Genomic DNA, 20,199 nt, shown 5'->3' on the forward strand with positions numbered 1-20,199 from the left:
ATATTAAGAAAATATTAATGCTTCTGAAAACAATGAAACAAAATAAAAAAAAAACAAGAGAAAAATATCGACTGGACAATAATTAAAATAAATAAGAAAATGGATGAGAAATTCCTAAGAAAGAGAGAAATGAGAAAATGAAATAATAGTTAGTATTTTGAAATGTATTTTAAAACTTTTTAAAAAAGTGCTTCAATAATTTTCAAGTGTCTCAAAATGTAAAACATAAGTTATAAAGTGTCTAAGAATATAAACCCATCTACTCCTTTAGTTAAGTAGCAATGGAGTGGTTTAAACTAGAAATGTTGAAATTAAATAGGTATAGTATATTTGAACTTGATGGATTTTGATATAAATTATATATAAAATAAAATAAAGAAAAGGCATAAGAAGTCTATTCTTATCTCTCAGTCCCTCGCTGGTAAGGAGAGGCTCACATATCATTCACTTCGTATTATATCACAATAGAGTGGTCCTCTAAAGTTTGTATATGCAACTTGCTCAGCTAAATATCTCTCTCCCCCCCCCCCCCCCCCCCCCCCCCCCCCCCACCCACACACACACACACAATTCTCTTAAGTTGAGTTCGTGAGTAGAAATTGGAGAAGGAGAACATGAAGATCCTGGTTATATTTTTCCACAGCTTTCTTGAACTTTCTTTTTCATTTCCCTTATTTAGAGCCAAAATAACTAAAAATCTCTAACATTTAACACTAGAAAAAAAAAGCTCAAGAAAGCTGTGGGAAAACATGACATTTCAGGGTTTTTCTTCATTGATTCAAGTGTCAGGTTCTTTTAAAGGCACTAATTTTTCATAATTTGAAGGTATGTTTACGCTTACCCTTTTCCTCCAAAATTAAAGACAATTTTTATGAACATGAGTGTTATGTATGTGGATCGTAACTTGGTACCTTTAAGTAGGATCTGTTTACTGGACAGTCTGTTTGTCTCAAATGAAGGATACATATATTTGGGCATCCAATATTTTGTACATAATGCTAAGTTCTCATTTCCCGTAAATTATTTTCTTAAATTTTGAATTAAATGTAAAAATTAATCAAATAAAAGCATTTTTGCAAGTATTCCAGCCATTTGTTCCAATTTTGAGTTTAAGTTTGGGGTTAATTCTTTCTGAAGATCTCTAGTCAGGACATTGATTATTTGTCTTTCTTATTATTAATTCTAGGTTTCCCCTTAAACCATCATGATATTATACTCTTTGAAATGTCTGTACATGAATATGAGGAACGAATCTTCTCTGAATTTTGTTTTTGGAGTTGATCTGAATTGCTTTCAACAAAGAAGAAGAAGAAAGCTTCCGTGGTTTCCTGTTCTGTATAGATGAGCTTTGTACATTTCTGTTGATAAAAGTTTTACCTGACGTCATTCTAACTACTCCACCTCATAAGTAATGTATGATGGTTACTGCTTTTGGGGTCAATTTGATATGTATGCACATGTCCTCCCATGTGATTTGTCTTTTCATTTACATATAAACGTATCGTTGTATATACTAGTATAAGCGCGGGTGTTTTTATTATTCGCATATGATACTTGCACATCATCCAAACTGTGTATACCTGATCATATGATACTTGGACATCATCAAAATTGTGTGTAAATACCTCCTGTATACGTGTAATCAGATGTAGAATTGTACATAAATTATATGTGCATGCATTACATAGATGCACTAAGAAATGGGCCTTTCACGAAGAGAAGGAATTGTCAATGTAATTTAAACTTGAACTCCCTTTTCCTTTAATTAAACTAAAATGGGAAAACTTCATAAATATACCCCCAATAAAGTTTTTTGATATCTAAACATTTTTACTATCAAGTTTAATACTAAAACTCAAGTTAAAACTTACATTCCAAAGCTTAAGAATATCCAAAATTTAATTACTTTTATGTCTAAAACTTATAATTAAATTAGAAATTTATAATTTTTTGTGAACTTTGGATAAAATATACGAGGGAAAAATAAAAAGATGTTCAAAAATAAGTTTGGTAAACAGTTAAAAATATATAAGGGCAAAAACTGATAAGCTGAACATGAGGCATGAGTAGTATATTTTTTTAACAGTTACATCGTACTTGATTCCGAGATTGTTTCTTACACATGTGTAAAAAGGAATACTGATAATAACTGAAGAATGAGATCTTAATTATGTATAGTGATTATGAATTATTCAAAATGGTAAAGGGTTTTTGTCCTTTTACTTATTTATGATAAAACCAGATCTGAGGGTGATCGCGTTGTTGTGGGTCTTGTTTGTTTTTCACTGATTCCAAAACATTTTGACGTGGAAATTGTTTGATTGGCTAATAGAAAGGATATGTGAGGGAGAGAGAAGATGGCCAACGCCTTGAAAGTGAAGCTTTTGTCAGTTTATGATCAGTAAGGGAACCTATAGATTCCGATTTCCTTCTTGGATCGACGTAACATTCACTTTATTCAATATTCATTTTTTTTTTTTTTTGCCATCTGAATATATTCATTCATTAAAAGTTATTATACAACCAAAGAGTATCCTTATCACCCCATTCTTAAGCTACTAAAGCATCGACAAAGCTTTAGGCTCATACAAAAAAGTTGTTTTACAGCCACCTAGGGTACCCTCTCGCCACATATGACTGAAACCTATCACAGTTAATAACGCTGCTGGCAATCAACCGGGCATCTCTATTTATATCCCCTGTTTCTTTCATGACACTCCATTCCAGCAGCTCCCCAAGAAGATGTCGAAGCTCGCTCACTTTACTCTTGAAGGAAGGCCAAGCCTTTGGTCTATTAATCGCATTCACCAGCATTCCTCCTTCAATAGCAAAGTAAACTCTTTGACACTTAAGGGACACCATACTTTCTATTGTCCAAACCAAACTGAGATAGTATGCTTCATCTTTTGTCAAAACTCTCAAAAAAGAGCGTCTGCTATGAAGCAATACCGAACCTTCAGAGTTTCTCAGTATCCATGCCACACCAAGTTCCTTCTTCTTATTAGACCATTTCATCCCAATGTTACATTTGACAAACTGTCTCGGTGGAACAACCCATCCGATCTCACGTCTGCATTGTGGTCTACTCTCCGTTTCCTCATCCCTTACCATCTCCTCTTTTGCAGATAACCATACATCAGCTTCATCAAAAGCTTTTTTACACACTTGCATCCCATCATAAAGGACTCCTTCAAACAACAAAGAGTTCCTATTTTTCCAGAGATACCAAAGTAGCCATGGGAACCTCCCAGTATTCCATCTCAGTTCTTCATGATTCCTCCATACTGTGAAAATGTAACTCAAATTTACATATAACGAAGTCTGATCAAATCCATCTCGTGGGTGTGGAAAACCCGAAATTGCCCAGACTTGTCGAGCCAAGGTACAAGAAAAAAGGACATGGTTGATAGATTCTCCTTCCTCACCACAAGTCTGGCAGACAGCTTCACATTTCATCCTCCGACTCTCCAGCGCATCAAAGACAGCTAAAGCACCAGAAACAGCTTTCCATATGAACACCTTGAGTTTAGATGGAGCCTTTAAGTCCCATACCACCACCTTTAACGGATTTAGCGAGGACTTCTCAATCTGTCCTCTTACCAAGTCTTTCTTGATCTCAGAAACCGCCAACTCATAGCCTGTGTTTACTGAATATACTCCGTTTCTAGTTCTCTTCCATATCCAAGAGTCCTGTTCAGAAACAGCAGGTTGATTCTTCTCAAGGATTCGAGAATCACTTGGGATAAATAATATCTCCATTTTTCTCTGATTCCACCTTCTTCGTTGATGATCTATCAAATCTGACACTTTCAGATTCACATCAAAAAATATTTGTTTCCTTATGGGTGGTCTACAGACTCCATCTTCGTCCTCCAGCCACGGGTCAGTCCAAACTTGAACTTGCCTTCCATTTCCAATCACTCTTCTCATTCCTTTCATCAATAATTCTCTTCCAAATAAAATGCTGTTCCAAGCATAGGAAGCATTTTTACACTGTTGGACTTGAAGAAAATTATTATTCTGATAATATTTTCCTTTGAGAATTCTCGCCATCAGACACTCATCAGATTGAAGGAGTCGCCACGCTTGCTTGGCAAGAAGAGCTTGGTTAAAGCATTCCAAATCTCGGAAACCCATTCCACCATCTTCCTTGGCCAGACACATTTTTTCCCAACTCAGCCAATGGATTTTCCTCCTATCATCACCATTATCCCACCAAAAGTTTGCTAGTGCACTATGCAAACCTGAAACCACTGTTTTTGGTAGGCGAAATACTGACATAGGTAAAACCGGAATAGCTGATGCCACTGACTTAATCAACACCTCTTTACCACCCTGAGACAGCGTTCTCGCATGCCATCCTGAAATTTTCTTGCTTAAGCGTTCCTTAAGATAAGAAAACTTTTTGATTTTTGAGCCCTTCAAGCTCTCCGGCAAGCCAAGATACTTTCCTTCACCGCCCTCAGCCTCAATATTTAATCTCTGTTTCACCCTTATCTTATCTTCTTCCAAGACACTTTTTCCAAAGATGATTGACGATTTATCTGGATTTATTACTTGCCCTGTTACTCCTTCATATCTTCGAAGATTCTTGATCAAATTGTTCCTCTGTTCTTCAGACGCCTCACAAGCAAACAGACAGTCGTCTGCAAAAAAATAGCTGATTCACCGAGGGACCTGTCTCTCCAAACTTAATGCCTGAGACACCTCCTTCTGCTTCAGCCTTAGACAACAAGTGGGACAAACCTTCAGAACAAAGCACAAACAGAGATGGGGAAAGTGGATCTCCTTTCCTCAAACCTCTCTGTGGAACAATCATACCGTGTGGTTGATCATTTATTAACACAAAATAAGATACCGAAGTTACACACTTCATAATCCACCTGACCCATTTCTGATCAAATCCTAACGCGCAGAGAAGAGATTGAAGATATCCCCACTCCACACGGTCATATGCCTTCGACATATCAGTTTTCACCACCATCTTTGATGAGTTAGGATCCTGAGCTTCCCCTATGGAATGGAGCATTTCATGCGCAATGGTGATATTATCTGTCATGAGGCGTTCAGCTACAAATGCCGACTGTGTAGGTGAGATTATCTCCTGAAGCACCGGGGCTAATCTCTTCGCCATAATCTTTGATATTACTTTGTACATCACAGAGCACAAGCTAATTGGACGAAGGTCAGCAATAGTTCTGGGATCAGGGGTTTTTGGAATTAAGCAAAGATGTGTATAATTCCATTCCCGAGGCAAGATCCCCATCTCAAAGAACCTCTGTATGTCACCAATCACTTGTTGTTGAATCACATTCCAAAATTTCTGGAAAAAAAGCGCTGACATTCCATCAGGGCCTGGTGCTTTTGCTGCATTAATAGAAAACACCGCTTCCTTTATCTCCATCGCTGAGACCCTTTTAGTGAGTTCGAGATTCATTTGCTGAGTAACCTTTGGTCTCATATCATGAAACCAAGAAGTAAACGGCGGAGGGTTGGAAGATTTGAAAAGTTCAGAGTAGAATTGCACTGCCACTTCACCCTTAGACGCCTCAGAGAAAACTTCTACACCATCAGCATTGAGGAGCTTGTCAATATGTTTTCTTGCTCGAGCCGCTTTAACAGAATAGTGGAAATAAGTGGAGTTCATATCACCTCGCTTCAGCCACTTATCTCTACTCTTCTGCCACCAGTAAGTCTCCTCATCTTTCTGTGCTCTCATCAGTTCCCTTTTCAAAAAATGAATCCTATCCGTAGAAGGGGATAAGGCAGACTGTTCTTGTTCCAGCGCTAGCTCTGCTTGGCATATCCTGTCTCTCGAGTTTATCTTGACCCATCTCTTTAGGTTACTGAGAGCCTTTCTACATGCCTTCAATCTGTTAGAAAGGGATCTTGTACCACTTGACCCTGGGAGCACCCACGCATTCACAACTGTATCATGTACACCCTCTGTTTCCAAAAGTCTTCTATCGAACCGAAAGCAACCTCTGTACACCTCTTGTGCTTCAATCAGAAGAATAAGCACTGGCCTGTGATCCGATCCCCTTTTATCAAGAAAAGACTGATTAGAGCAGGGGAATTTTTTAAACCAGGCCTTGTTACCGAAACAACGATCGAGCCTTGTATGCACCCATGTATCATTCCTTTTGCCACTCCACGTGAAGCCATTGCCATGACTCTGTAGCTCAACCAGTTCACAAGCATTCACATGAGATTAAACGGTTGAAAGGATTCATCTGATCTCCATGAGCCTCCTATCTTCTCTCCATTATGCAAAATGTCATTGAAGTCCCCAAAGACACACCAGCAATCTCTTCTATTTACACCGATTCTGCTGATCCTTTCCCATAATTCAACTCTCTTCTTCCACACCGACGGACCATATATACACGTAGCAGAAAAAGAAACATTTCCATACTGAACAACACAGTCCACCATATTTTTATTTACATCCAAAAACTTCATATTTACAGACTTTTTCCAAAAAAATTGCCAACACCCCAGCATGTCCAACTGGATCTACCGTGAAAAGCCTATCATACCCCATCCATACTTGTAAATCAACCAAAACATTTCTACAGTGCATAGTTTCCATAAGAAAAAGAATCTCAGGGAAATGTTTTTTACGCAATTCCCTGAGGCGGGAAATTGTCAGACCTTGAGGCCTCCCCAAGCCCTGACAATTCCAGCTGATGATACTCATCTAAGCTTTGGCGATCCCTCACGCGGGATCACCTTTGTTTCTTTCTTCTTCGCAGTACTGCGACTTCCATCCTCCAGTTCCTCACTTGAACCCTTCCTTTTTGCCCCAACAGTTGAGGCAGAATCTCCTTGTCCATACAACTCCTAGAGAATCCTTGATCCACCATCCTTCATCCCTTGCCTTTTACGGATATGAGGACGACGTCTTGTTCTAGAAGTTTTCTGAACAACCCCGGATGATCTTGCAGCAGAGAATTCAAGACCATATTCCGTTGAGTTGCCTTCGAAGCTAGCATACGAGCCACTGTCCTTGAAAACATTTCGAGCCGATGATGATCTTGGACCTGAGTTAGTTACTCCTACATTTCTATGATCAAGCTCCAACTTCTGCCTTGTAGAGAATGTATCCTTCATCAGTCTAGGCAGGTCAATTTTATTAGCTCGAATCGCAGACGCCATCAGTTTTCCTTCTCCAGTTTTTGAATCAAAGATTGGATCCACATCTTTGTTGAGATCAAGATCAAACACCCTTCCCTTCCCCTTGTCAGCAAAAGTAGTAAACACTGGTGAAGGTTCCAATCTAAGAACAGTCTTTTGAAGCAGTGGGTCCTTCTCTGCTTCAGCCACAGAAGATTTGATTCTCTCAATACGAAGTAGCTTATCTTTCTCTGTAGCCATCAGCATATATCTCCGCATTTCATCAAGTACCTCCGTCGAAATCTTTTTTCTACCCGTCTGCGGACAGATACCCACTTGAGCTTCAGATAGAACTCCAAAGAGAGGGTCTTGTGGACCAATGATCTTCTCTTCCAAGCTCTTTTCATATAGGATCCTTTGCCTTCTTTCAGACGCCGCATCTTTACGCTTCTTAACAATTTTTGGGAAGACTTCTTGGGCGTGATTCAATCTTTGACACTCATAACACCTCTTTTGTACCCTCTCATAGTTGAATTTGACAATCGTTGATCCACCCTCCGGTAGATTAACCACCATCGTCTTCCTCAGGGGTCTGGAGACATCAAAGCGAATTTGTATTCTTACATAATCCTGGACCTGTGGCTTGTCAGGATCAAAAGCCACAACAATTACTTTTCCAAGACGTTCACCAAGCTCTGTGATCATTATTCAATATTCATTTAGAACGTTGATGCTCCAATGTTACTTACGGAAAGGTTAGCATTGGGAATTCATATGTATCACAAGAAGAAATAGTCTTCCTAAAAAATGGTGATATGGCACACTAGGCATTAGGGTAATTCGAAGGACTTCAGGATCGCAAATTGCTAGGACTTTAAAAACCAAAACAAAACAAAACGTGACATCAACGGATGTATGCTTTATTATGTTAAATAACACAAATCATCGAAATTGATCTTCACAAAAATGTGATTGTGCAATACACTAGGCATTAGAGAAATTCTTTAAAATTCAAGATCGTAATCAGAGAATCGAAACAGATAAATCATTAAAAACTATTTTTACATTGTAATATTGAAAGATTCGTACATAAGAGGGGCTATGAGTCCATAGTTTGGTGACTAGGGTTTCAAGGTTTTCTGTTTCCCTAAGGCAGCTTGCTGGCGCCGCCTAAGGGTTTCCGATGGAGGTTACAGGTAACTCAGAATCATTAGAGCATGTCTATTGCAGTACTTTATGGGGGTTGCTTATGGTATTTTGTAATTAAAAAGAAAAAAGAAAAAAAAGCTGCTCCCTGTTTCATATTTAGTGTCATTTTTACCTTGTGCACCTAGATTAAACAAATAACTAAATTTTGTGTATTTTCTATATAAAAGCACAATTACCTATACACCTAATCATATTTTAACCAATAAAAAAAATAAATTACTGTATAAAATTAATAAATTTTGCATTAAAAATCAAAAATAACACTTATTTTGTAACGAAATTTTTTTTCTATAAGACACTTAATATGAAACGGAGAGAGTAATTAGTTAAGGCACATCTCCTAATTAAGGGTTTAAAGAACTGACTCTTGCTTAACACGTGTAGGAAGGGGATTGGAGTTGTGATTTTGGGAGAAGAAGAAAAGACGCAGTCGACGAAATCTTCGACTTCTCCGAACTCTCTAAGACCATCTCCAATGGTTTACCTCATTTTTTCCTTCAAAATGAAGTAAACTCAAAATGAGTTTGTGATTTGCTCCAATGGTTCCCTTCATTTTCTCCCTCAAATCTTATTATATTCATTTTTCAATTTTTTATATATTGCAAAGAACACCTTTATTTTAAATTATTCTCACTTATTTTTAAATTATACAATTTAACCAAACTTCAACTTGTAAAAATCAAATATTTATTACATTAATAAAAGTACATAACAACATACAAAGTAATAGTAGACTTAAACAGTACTGTTACTATATTTTTCCCACAAATGATCAATCAATACATTTCGAAGAGCATCTCCAGGTTTGTGGTTTTGGATATACATCTTCTGAATCAGAAAATCCTACTCCTGATTCTGCTGCACAAGCATCTCTAGGTTTGTCTTCATTTTCTCTAAATTTAGATGACAGTGAAGATGTTACTGGTGAGACTTCATCTCAGAGACCAATTGGAGTGAAAAAGTCTAAGTTAAAAAGAAAATGTGATGATCAAACATCTATCGTCATCAATACTTTAGAAGAAGGAAACAAACGACTTTTGGAGCAACTAGAAAAGACAACTGCACAAAGAGAACACCACTTGGAGATTCAAAGTCGAAATTATGCCTTAAAAGAACTAAAGGAGGAGAACAAAATTTTATTTCGAGATTTAGCTTACATTCAAGATCTAAATATTCGTGCATATGTTCAAGCTGAACAAATACGGATTTTACCGAAAAAGGTTACACAACACCAAGATCAAGGAACTCCTCATGCATCTACCACATTCAGTCAATATTTTAATGATCTTGGTGGATCTGGAAATAACCTACCTGATTATTAAGTTATTTTCATCAATATTGTATTAAGTTTGTCTTCTGTTTAGAGTTGTTAAATGTTGTATTACGTTTCTTGTGTTTTTTTTAACTTTGTATTACTTATGTATCTCAATGGTATTGTTTTCTATATTTTTTAAAAAATTATATAGTATAATTTATAAAATTCTAAATTATTAATTATATTTTAATAATTAATTATTGGTAATTCTATTTTAAGAAGTTTAATCAGTATATACATATTGGGTATAAAATTATAAAAGTTATGTTTAGTGTTAATGTTTTGTTTATGCATAAAATAAAGATTGTCGTAAAATAAAGGATCATTATGTAAATAAAAAAAGCTTGACATCAAGATGAGGTTGTGAATAATGTTCCCTCAAATTTGATGTAATACTGTTCATATACTCATTTTTTTCCCTCAAAATGATGTACTATTAGAAATCATTTTTTCCCTCAAAATGATGTACTATTAAAAATGAGTTTCCCTCATTTTTTTATGTTTTCCCTCGTTTTGATGCACCATTGGAGATGCTCTAAGGGCATCTCCAACCCTACTTCATTTTCAATTCCAAACATCATTATGGAGTAAAATCTTCTCCAACCCCACTCCATTTTAGAGTTGAAAATGGAGTAATGGCTAGGGTTACTCCATTTATGGAGTAATCTTACTCATTACTCCATTTTGGAGTTGAACTTTTTTTATTTATAAAATGGTCCTTTAAATCTTTCATGTTTTTATTTTTTACTTAAATAATATTTAAAATGATACAATAACATGAAAATAGTATATTCCACAAAAGATTATTTAATAATTTTAAATAAATGCATAAAATAACAGAAAACATAAATAATTAAAATAAAAATAAAAATAACATAAAATAAGTAATTTAATAATCTGGAAAATCCGTTCCGGATCCGCTAAGGTCGGTGAAATATTGCCCAAACGGAGAAGTCTGAGAAAGAGCTTGTTGATCTTGTGATTCAGCATTTCGCTTTGATATTATTTGTATTTGTCAGACTTCTTTATATTGGTGAAAAACGAGGATTTCCTGGAATGCTTGGCAGTTTAGATTGCATGCACTGGAAGTGGAAGAATTGTCCTACCGGTTCGGCGGGACAATATGCGGGTCGTAGTGGATCACCAACTATAATTCTTGAAGCTGTCGCAGATTATGATCTTTGGATATGGCATGCATATTTCGGAATGCCAGGCACTAATAACGATATCAACGTGTTGGACTCTTTTTATCTTTTTTCCAATCTTGCTCAAGGTATTGCTCCTCTTGCTCATTATTTTATTCAAGACAAAGAATATTATATGGGTTACTATTTAGCGGATGGTATTTATCCAAAATGGTCGACCATAGTACAAACTATTCAAGAGCCAAGGAGTTCTAAAAACAAATATTTTGCAACGCAACAAGAAGCATGCAGGAAAGATGTTGAACGTGTATTTGGAGTGCTACAGTCGCGCTTTGCTATTGTCAAAGGACCTGTTCGTTTTTGGAAAAAAAATGTGTTACATGACATTATGACTACATGTATAATTTTACATAACATGATAATTGAAGATGAGCTTGAACTTGATGCACCAATTGAACTTGGAAGAGAAGCTCCACCTCCAGATATCGAAATTGCAGAAGATGAAAATGTCCGATTTCAAAATTTTCTTGCTCGATTTAGGAAGATCAGAAATAAAGAAGCTCATTTTTCATTACGTAATGCATTAGTTGATCATTTGTGAGAAAAATATTCTAATGCTCATTGTTGAACCTATATATATGTTGTCTTTTTTAATGATTTCTTGTACTTTTTAATAATAAATATTTAATTCAAATAATTTATATTTTAGTTATTATCGTAAACATAAAATAATTGGGGTTAATTGGTAAATTCTTATAAGTATAAGATTTTATTTGCAATTATTAATAAAATAAAAATGAAATTATTTAAGAAATATTATTTTTGGAGTAGAAAATAGAGTAATACATTAGAGTAAAACCTTACTCCATTTTGGTGTTGCACTATTTTGAAGTAAAAAATGGAGTAATACATTGGAGATGCTCTGAGTCCTTTCATCGATTCAATTCCTGCTTTTTACTTCTTCTTCTTCTTCTGTGTTTATGAGGCCTCAACGCTTGAGTCCCTCTCTCTTGCTCTCTCTTCTTTAACACAACTCTGATTATCAATTTCTCTCGTGATTTCTTTTTCACTGTACGTTGTTTTCTTCCTTGATCTTCTCCATTGATTCGAGTTCTCGATTATGAGATTAAACTGCAATTTTCTTTGCTTTTAGATTTTGCAATTTGCTATTAAAATCTGAATTTATTGGGTAAGCGAAAGCCGGAAGATGGTTTGGGAACCGAACCGTTTCTGAAGATAGATAAAGAAAAATTTGAGGAGATGGAGATCGAAGCAAGGGTTGAGTTGTTGTCTGATGAGGCTAATTTTCTGTAAGTTTGAATATTTTGTATTTATGCTTTATGTTCTTCAGTTAAGCATCTTGGTTTTTATTATGGCCAGGTGACAGTGGAGACCGAACCTATTCTGAAGGGAATTAGGGAGGAGAAGGAGACAGCGAAAGGATTTTCTGATGAGATCAAAGGAAGGGTAGAATTGTTGGAGAATGAGGCTAATTTAATCTCAGTGGAAGGACTTGATGAAGGTCCTGAGGAAGCTGCCGTAAGTATATTTTAATGTTTGTTGTATATTTTAATTCAATTAAGAATCTTCTTGTCATCTCAAAATATTGTTCCAATTGCTAACAGGAGACCTCTTCTTGTATGCAATTGAAGAAGGCATTTACCACTTTTTTTAATTCAAATAAAAGTAAAATTTTCAAGTTGCTTTGGTTTAAGTTGTATCTTTGTTGTTTTGTTTCTGCTTAAGTAAATTGAGTTTAAGTTTAAGTTTCTGTTTGTTTAAGTTCTGTGTTTGTTGTTCTGGTTATGTAATGTTTCTCTTCAGAAGTGTATTCTGTTTCTCTTTATGTTTCTGTTTCAAAAGCATTGGGAGGGAGAAGATGAAGCTTCTGTTTCGGTTTCTGTTTCAGAAGCAGATGAGTCTTGGACGCAAAGCAAACCAGGTGAGTAGTTATGGTATGTGTGTAATTAATATATGTTATGGTATGTGTGTAAAGAAAGGGCAGAACAGAGAAGATCACGGATGAGAGAGTTTTGTATGGTTGTGTGTCACAGAGAGTTTTGTATGCTTGTGTTATCATTTTGTATGCTTGTGTGTCACAGAGAGTTCTTGGTTATGGTTAAATGTTCCTGGTGTTGATCTTGTTCTGTTTTCTCATTGTTTCAAATGTTCCTGGTGTTGATCTTGTTCTCTTTTGGTCATTGTTTCAAATGTTCATGTTGATCTTGTTCATGCTAAAATGTTTAAATTTATCTTGTAATGCAGGTCTTGTATTCACGACAAAGAGGTCAGGTCTTGTATTCATATATCAGGATCACTCTCTCTTCAAAGAACGTCAAGAATGGCTCGGGAAAGGTGTGTGTTTCGATGATCTTAACCTTGTGTCTGTTGTAGTCTTGTGTGTGTGTTGTAGTCTAGTGTCAATAAAAACATGTTTAATAAATTTTCTTTTTAAGAACTCTTACCTTAAGAAACTACCAATGAAGGACTAATTTTAGGTGTTTCTTAACATAATCTCTTAACTCAATTTTAATACTAAAATATTGCCTAAGAACCCACTTAGGGGTTATTGCAATGAACATGCTTTTAGCGGAGGGCTCTCAACCTCCTAAGACTCTAGCGAGGTGATTGGGTTCGTGAGTTTAAGGGGATACGAAAATTTTGAAGAAATATGAAGTAGATACCATGATGAAATATGGAGTGGGTTCCATTAACGTACGCAACGAAGTAATCAAAGACCCTTCTCCCTAAAGGGAAGATTTCTCACGGGAAAGTTTTCGGAGAAGGCATTCCATATTGCTAAAATCCATGCTATACTAAATAAGATATGGTCCATGGGGGATAAGTCTCATATGGTCGAAGTATTTGTGATAAACTCCAATACTATAAAGTTCGAATGTCAAAACACTGACGCCAGAAGCCGTATTCTTCATCGGGGCATGTGGAATTTGACAGGTATTCCGGTCGTAATGTCTAAATAGACACCATTCATTCCAGAAGAGAACAAATCAGAGGCTGTGAGTCACTTTAATACGCCTACAGGAAACACTGGCATCGACGATTAGGAGGTAAACAACTTGATGAATTTTGAATGCGACGATACGGATAAACAGGTTCTTATGCGATATGTCTTTGAAGAGGAGATCATATATGTGTTGTTTGGCATGGCTGAGTGATATATCCCCAATGTTTAAGGTGAGTTTGGTCTCAGGTAAAGTAAACAATACTAGAAATGGGTCGAACAGAGGCGTTTATTAGATTTCGAGATGATGTTACAAAGGTGGAGAAAGTAAAAGCAAGCCGGAGCTCGTGAGAGCTTAAACCGGAAAAGTACAAATAGCAGAGAGATGATTGTACGGATGATAAACCCTAATCTCGCCGCTAAGTTTGTGTAGCTAAGTGTCGATGCCTTTCTCCTTTGCTTTCCTCTCCTTTTATACTCTGTTCGATTACCTTAACCTAACCTCTTTTTACTGATTGGGCTTTGTCGGCCTTTCGGGCCTGATTATGAGATGCTCGCTGAGCCGTTGAGTCGATCAACCTCGCTTTGCTTGCTCTCTGCTTCGACTATCGGCGCTCCCTGTCGAGTCGATGTCTCGAGAATCGGCTTCTGCGCCGATGTCGACTCGGTTTGCTGGACTGGGCCCTTTGTTCGATGGGCTTTGTGGATGGGTTAAATCCATCCCCAACAGTAAGTCCCCCCCCCCCAGTTCATTGATGGTCGAGCAATCGATCTTTGATGAATTTGGTGTCTGTGGTTCGGAGAACAAAAGGTTCAATCCGAGCAAATGACAGGTCGTTGGGGAGTCAATCCGTTCAATCGATACTCCTCGATCGAGGGAGTGGATTGATGCGTCCGTTTCTCACGCGTTGTGATCGTGAGATAAATGCTTACGGGTCGAGAATACGGACCGGCGCATCTGTTGATCACGCGCCTAATTGGGTTTAGGCCCACTTAGGCCTTATTAGGCGTAATGATGACGCTTTGATCCCCGCGCTTATCTCTCTCTATAAATAGCGACCCCCTCTCCACTTCTTTTCATTTTCCTCCGCAGCGCTAAAGGTACTTTCTCTCTCTACGCTCCTTTCTCTCTCTTTATCTCTGTTTTTAGATCTGCGAGTATCCGAGATGTCGTCATCTCATCGTTTGACGCGAGAACAAAAGGGAAAGGGGGCGGTCTCTTCTCGGGACTCTGACGATGTCCATCACGAAGCGATGATGGATACGGGGAATATGGATTTATCGCAGCGTCTCCTGGTCTCGGAAGCGAGAGAACAGTTCCGGGGTGACGACGACGGTCAAGAAGCGGTCGACGCCTCGATTGTCCCGATCAGCTACTACCCTGGGAACATCTTCGCTGAGGAGAGCCCCCTGGAGGTTTGGAGAATTCGACCTTCGGTCATCGATGGACAAGATTGGTCCAACGTTGAGAGGACGAAGTCTACCGTGGAGTCGGTGGAAGCTCTCCTCCGAGATCTCAATGCACACGGGGTCTCGTTCATCGTTCCAAAACGGGATCAGAGGCCTTGGTCGCCTCCGAAGGGATATCAATGCATTTACGAGTCGTATTTTCGGAGCGACACGAAGTTGTGGTTCCCAATTCCCCGAATTGTCACGGCTTATGCGTTCCGCAGAGGAGTCGCCTTAAGCCAGTTGATGAACGGTTCTCTCCGGTTAATGGTCGTTCTGTCGGTGATCGCGGCTGAGGCAGGGACATCGATGAGTGTGAGGTCGTTTGAGGAGTTGACTTCAGTCTCAATTTCCGATGATGGGCTCGTCTCGACGAGGATGCGCCCAAATTATAACGTGGTCACGGGATACCCGACCAAAACCTCAGACTGGCAGCGTTCGTATTTCTATGTGAAGTCGAACAGATCAGCGTTCGAGGAGCCTCCGAAGTCTGGTTATCGCGTTCTCTGGAATGCAGAGATGGGTACTGCGCAGTATCTTATGCGACAATTGTAGCATATGCTCGTCTAACGCGTCTCTTTTCCTTTTGTAGTTGGTCATCCGAATCTCGCCACTTATCCCGAGGATTGGAAGGAGAGTGCTCGGATCGTTGCGTTGCAGAAGCAAGATCACTGGGAGGACTTTACTCGGGAGAGAATTCAAAGATCCATAGATCAAATTGCTAGTCGTGAGTTTTTTTTTTTGTTTCCCTTCTGCTTTTCCTAGCAAGTGAATAGCGTGTATTAAGAATTTTTCTTTGCAGAACGTTGGATCTCAAACTTGCTTCCCCTCGTCAATCAATCGACTTCGAAGAGATTATCCCTCTTTACTCGAGCTGAGCAGAAAGAGATCAACCGAGCCAAGACAATGAAGCAATTGCCCGACCTTAGTCTTATTGTAGCTGAAAAGATAGGCGCCAAGCGAGGCGCTTCTGGGAGCAGGGTTGGCCCTTCGGGGTTGGAAGCGGTAGAGTCGACCCCAATTGCTGCTGAGCAAACGCGTACTGGTGGCTCCTCGAAGAGGAGCAAGAAAAAGGCCGAGGATCCGAAGGAATCTTCTGAGCCGGGGCAAACTGGGGCAGACGGTTCCTCTAAAAAAGGGGGTAAGAAACGGAAAGCCGGAGATTTGCCCGCCGAGGACGCTCCTAAGAAGAAAAAGATGAAGAAGAAAGAATTGGCTATGCCCCGCTCATCCTCGGTCTGCGAAGAGGAACTTCAGGCTCTAGTTCCTGAAGCTATCCCTGAGGTTGGGACCTCGGAGGATGATGAGAATGAGACCATCGCCCTCCGCCGACGGAGACGGGAGAGTCGAGTCACCGAGGAGGTATCCCGTGGAGCCTTGGCCGGTGATCTGCGTTCTACTGAGGTTCCGAGGGGAATATCGACTTCGGGAGGACAGCGGGACCGCTCGAGGAATGAGTCCCCTGCTCATGTCACGGAGGGATCTGAGACCCGAGTATCCGGTCGCCCTAAGGAAACCCCGGCAGATGAGTTCAGATTCGAGTTTAACCGTGAGCTTCCGCTGGCTTGCTACCCGGAAGATTGTGCTCGCCTGTTACGGTTGGTCAAAGGCGGTCCCGATCAACTCCCTTCGGTGGGAGATCTCATCTTCAAAGATGAGTATGAGCATGCCTCTTGCTCGTCTGTAAAGGTAAGCGGTTGTTCGTTCCCTTCTTTTCCGAACCTTAAATTATTTTGGCTAAGTCTTTTTGTGTTTTGATTAGAGCCACGGCGACTGGAATGTTCTGGTCGGGAAGTATGACACAGCCCTCAGGCGGGCTAGAGAGCAGATCCGTGAGAGCGAAGAAGCCAAGAAGAAAGCGGAGGAGGCTCTTCGGGTGTCCTCGCGGGAAAAGGCTGAAGCCATTGCTCAGGAGAAATCTCTCAGGAAAGCGTTTGACGAGACGCGAACATCTGACGCGGCTGAACTGCAGATGTGTAAGGAGGCGATGAACGATCTCGAGTTCGTGGTGGATAAGCAGCGAAAGGAAAAGGCTGATCTAGAGGCAAAAATGGCTGCGGAATTGCTAAGGCATTCCGAGGAGATGGACAGGCTTCGGAAATCTCGTAAATACGAGGTCACGCACGAGAGGGTTCGCGTGCTGATTGCCATGATCGCTAAAGCCGAGAAACGCTTTCACAGGATTTCCCTTCGTGAAGACAAAAGGGACAAGTATGACGATGCTAGATGTCTCTATAGCCAAGCCTTTGGAACAAGGAAATGTCTCGAGCAGATTAAGGCCTCAGGTGTCGAGATCCCGCAGGAAACCATCGATTTCTTCGCTGGGCAAGAGAGGCATTATGAAGAGGAAGCGGAACGCTTGGAAGTAAAGGAAATTCCAGCAGAAGATCTTCGCCTCTCCCCATTAGTGTTGGAGTCTCGGTTCCTGATCGAAGAGATTTGGCGTCAGCTCGACCCATTTGGATCGAACATTGGTTTGATCGATTCAGAGGCTGCCATTGCCCTTCGCACTCCCCTCGCCGACCGAGATCCCCAATCTGCAGATCCGACGGAGAAGCCCGCTCAGACGGCCGTATCTTCCAACCAACCCACCGATCAAGATGCTGATCTCGCGAAGCAGACATCGGCGGGAGCGGTTGTTCTCAAGGACGGGGCAGTGCCGACCATTGTGCTGACAGATTCCCCCGCTAAGGCGTCGAAGAATGCCAGCTCATCCGCTTCCTCGTCGGAAGATCCGGAGAAGGGTGACGATGATCCCGCGGGAATGCCTATTGCGGACGCGACTGCTCCAGCCCCAGCCAAATTTGGTCGCATCTCGGGTCCCGGAGAAAAAGACGGTGATGGTGGCAAGAATCTTCCCGCTGGTGACGAATAGGGGGCTGCTATCTGGTCGAGGACCTTCTCTTCTTGTTGTACTTTCGCAGTTTGCTTTTTAGTAGACTTTTTCTCCTTATGTTGTACTTCGGTCTCGTTGAGACCTTTGAACCTTTATCTATCGTTGGCCCATATGGGTCTTGTTGTTCGATACTCGGGATGTTTACCCCTCTTTCTTTTTTAAAGGCTTTTATAAAATGTTTGCTTTGCTTCGAATCGTAACTCGTTTCTCGTTAAGTCGTTCCCGTTAGCCTTGTCTGTAACTAAATAACAAAGAAAAAATAAGGCAAGGACTTTTAACGAGTTTCCGAGGAAAAGGTATCTGGATGCTCCGCGGTAACCGAGAGAAATTTGGTCGGCCAACTCATTATTCTTCGATTTGCAATAAGATCCAGAAATTTCGCTCGTGAGTCGGTCAATGCCTCGAGCATCGGTGACGCGGAACTCTGTTTTTCCCTTCGTTCGATATCTGATCAGGATATCGTCGACTAAGTGGGATGAGTGCTCGTGCGCCGCTTTCGAGTTAAGGGGCTAGCATCATTTGGCTCTCGTCATTTTTTACTCGAGGGAGTGAGACGAGATGTATTTTTGTTAGGTTGGGGCTGGACCCCGTAGAGGGGATGCCTACGTACCTCCGGGGAGGATCAAGCCTTTCGTAGTTCATTTTGGTCCAAGTAAAAGTGACTTGGTAGTCATTTACTTGGACGAGTAGAAGTGACCGTAGGGTGCATCTACTCGGTTTTTTTTTTTTTTTTTTTTTTTTTTTTTTTTTTTTTTTTGCGAGTAAAACGGTGATGTAGATCATTTTACTCGTTCTGAAAGGGTACTCGTTTTACGAGTAGAAGCGACGAAGATGCATGGAGTTCCAAGCTCGTGGAACTGCTTCTCCGCGGGAAGTTTCGAGTCGATATACTCCTGGTTTGACGACTCGAGTGATCTTATACGGTCCTTCCCAATTTGCGCCGAGTTTCCCAGCATTGGGTTCCTTGGTGTTCTCAAAGACTTTTCTCATAACCAGATCGCCGAGCTCGAGAGGACGCGATCGGACCTTTTTGTTGTAGTAACTCTCGATTTGGTTTTGGTAGTTTTGGATTCGAAGTAAGGCTTGGTCGCGCTTCTCCTCTAGCCCATCTAGGGCATCTAACAGCATCTCTTGATTAAGCTCGACATGCTGAGGCATCTTGGACCGGCGGAGACTTGTTACGTTGACCTCGGCTGGAGCCATTGCCTCCATCCCGTAAGCGAGTGAAAAAGGAGTAGATTTTGTCGCTCCTCGGGGGGTTGTCCGGTGCGACCAGAGCACGCCGTCAAGTTCATCGGCCCAATGTCCTTTTTTGAGGTCAAGGCGCTTCTTGATTCCGTCGATGATAATCTTGTTCGAGGATTCTGCTTGTCCGTTTCCTTGAGGATATCTTGGCGTCGAAGGGCTTAGTCGGATGTTCCATTTGTTGCAGAAATCTTTAAAACTTCCGGCCATAAACTGTGATCCGTTGTCTGTCACGATCTCGTATGGTAGACCGTGGCGACAGATGATGTTCTTCCAGACAAAGCCACGAACTTCCTTCTCTGTAACCTGCGCGAAGGCTTCTGCTTCGATCCATTTGGTGAAATAGTCGGTCAATACCAGCACGAAGCGACGTTGGCGAGAATTCGGCATTGGTCCGATGATATCCATCCCCCATCGCATGAATGGGTAAGGTGCTGCGGAAGTTCGCAGTAGCTCGGTTGGACTGTGGATACTCGGAGCGTGTCGTTGGCATTTGTCGCATCGCCGGGCATATGCTTCGCAGTCGGTATTCATAGTTGGCCAGAAAAATCCCAAGTTCCGAATTTTCAAGGCTAGTGATCGACCTCCAGAATGGTTTCCCCCCGCTCCTTCGTGGGTTTCTGCCATTACTAAATGTGTTTGCTCGGCGAAAATGCATTTCAGGAGGACCTTGTTAGCCGTTACTCGGTGGAGTTCTTCTTCCATGACGACGTAGTGCGCGCTGCGCCTCTTTAATCGTCTTGCGGCCCATTTATCCGTTGGAAGTGTGCCCGCGGTGAGATATTGGATGAATTCAGTCCTCCAGTCGGGTAGTAGCTGATCTTGGTCTGTCATCTCGGAGTCGTCGTTGGTCTCAGATAAG

At 40.5% G+C, this 20,199-nt stretch overlaps 2 protein-coding genes across 2 annotated transcripts; one reads left to right on the plus strand and one right to left on the minus strand.

Moving 5' to 3' along the window:
- The first annotated feature begins 557 nt into the window (after positions 1-557).
- On the plus strand, positions 558-18,095 carry LOC106418749 (meiosis-specific protein ASY2). Its single transcript, XM_048738575.1, has 9 exons — positions 558-825; positions 8,710-11,856; positions 11,939-12,095; positions 12,166-12,324; positions 12,411-12,727; positions 13,051-15,719; positions 15,789-15,923; positions 15,999-16,885; positions 16,959-18,095. The coding sequence occupies exons 6-9, from the start codon at positions 14,915-14,917 to the stop codon at positions 18,069-18,071; spliced, it is 2,940 nt and encodes a 979-aa protein (XP_048594532.1). The 5' UTR covers positions 558-825; positions 8,710-11,856; positions 11,939-12,095; positions 12,166-12,324; positions 12,411-12,727; positions 13,051-14,914; the 3' UTR covers positions 18,072-18,095.
- On the minus strand, positions 6,844-7,821 carry LOC125576909. Its single transcript, XM_048737433.1, has one exon. The coding sequence runs from the start codon at positions 7,819-7,821 to the stop codon at positions 6,844-6,846; it is 978 nt and encodes a 325-aa protein (XP_048593390.1).
- Positions 18,096-20,199: the final 2,104 nt, after the last annotated feature.

This window comes from Brassica napus, chromosome A8 (assembly GCF_020379485.1).
Source record: "Brassica napus cultivar Da-Ae chromosome A8, Da-Ae, whole genome shotgun sequence".
Taxonomy (NCBI): Eukaryota; Viridiplantae; Streptophyta; class Magnoliopsida; order Brassicales; family Brassicaceae; genus Brassica; species Brassica napus.

What these genes read in the sequence shown, in the direction of transcription:
- LOC106418749 (XM_048738575.1), top strand. Translation starts at nt 14,915, where the DNA reads ATGTCGTCATCTCATCGTTTGACGCGAGAACAAAAGGGAAAGGGGGCG. An exon ending in TCTCTGGAATGCAGAGATGG is followed by an intron (nt 15,720 to 15,788) that starts GTACTGCGCAGT and finishes TTCCTTTTGTAG; the next exon opens with TTGGTCATCCGAATCTCGCC. An exon ending in CATAGATCAAATTGCTAGTC is followed by an intron (nt 15,924 to 15,998) that starts GTGAGTTTTTTT and finishes TTTTCTTTGCAG; the next exon opens with AACGTTGGATCTCAAACTTG.
- LOC125576909 (XM_048737433.1), bottom strand. Translation starts at nt 7,821, where the DNA reads ATGATCACAGAGCTTGGTGAACGTCTTGGAAAAGTAATTGTTGTGGCT.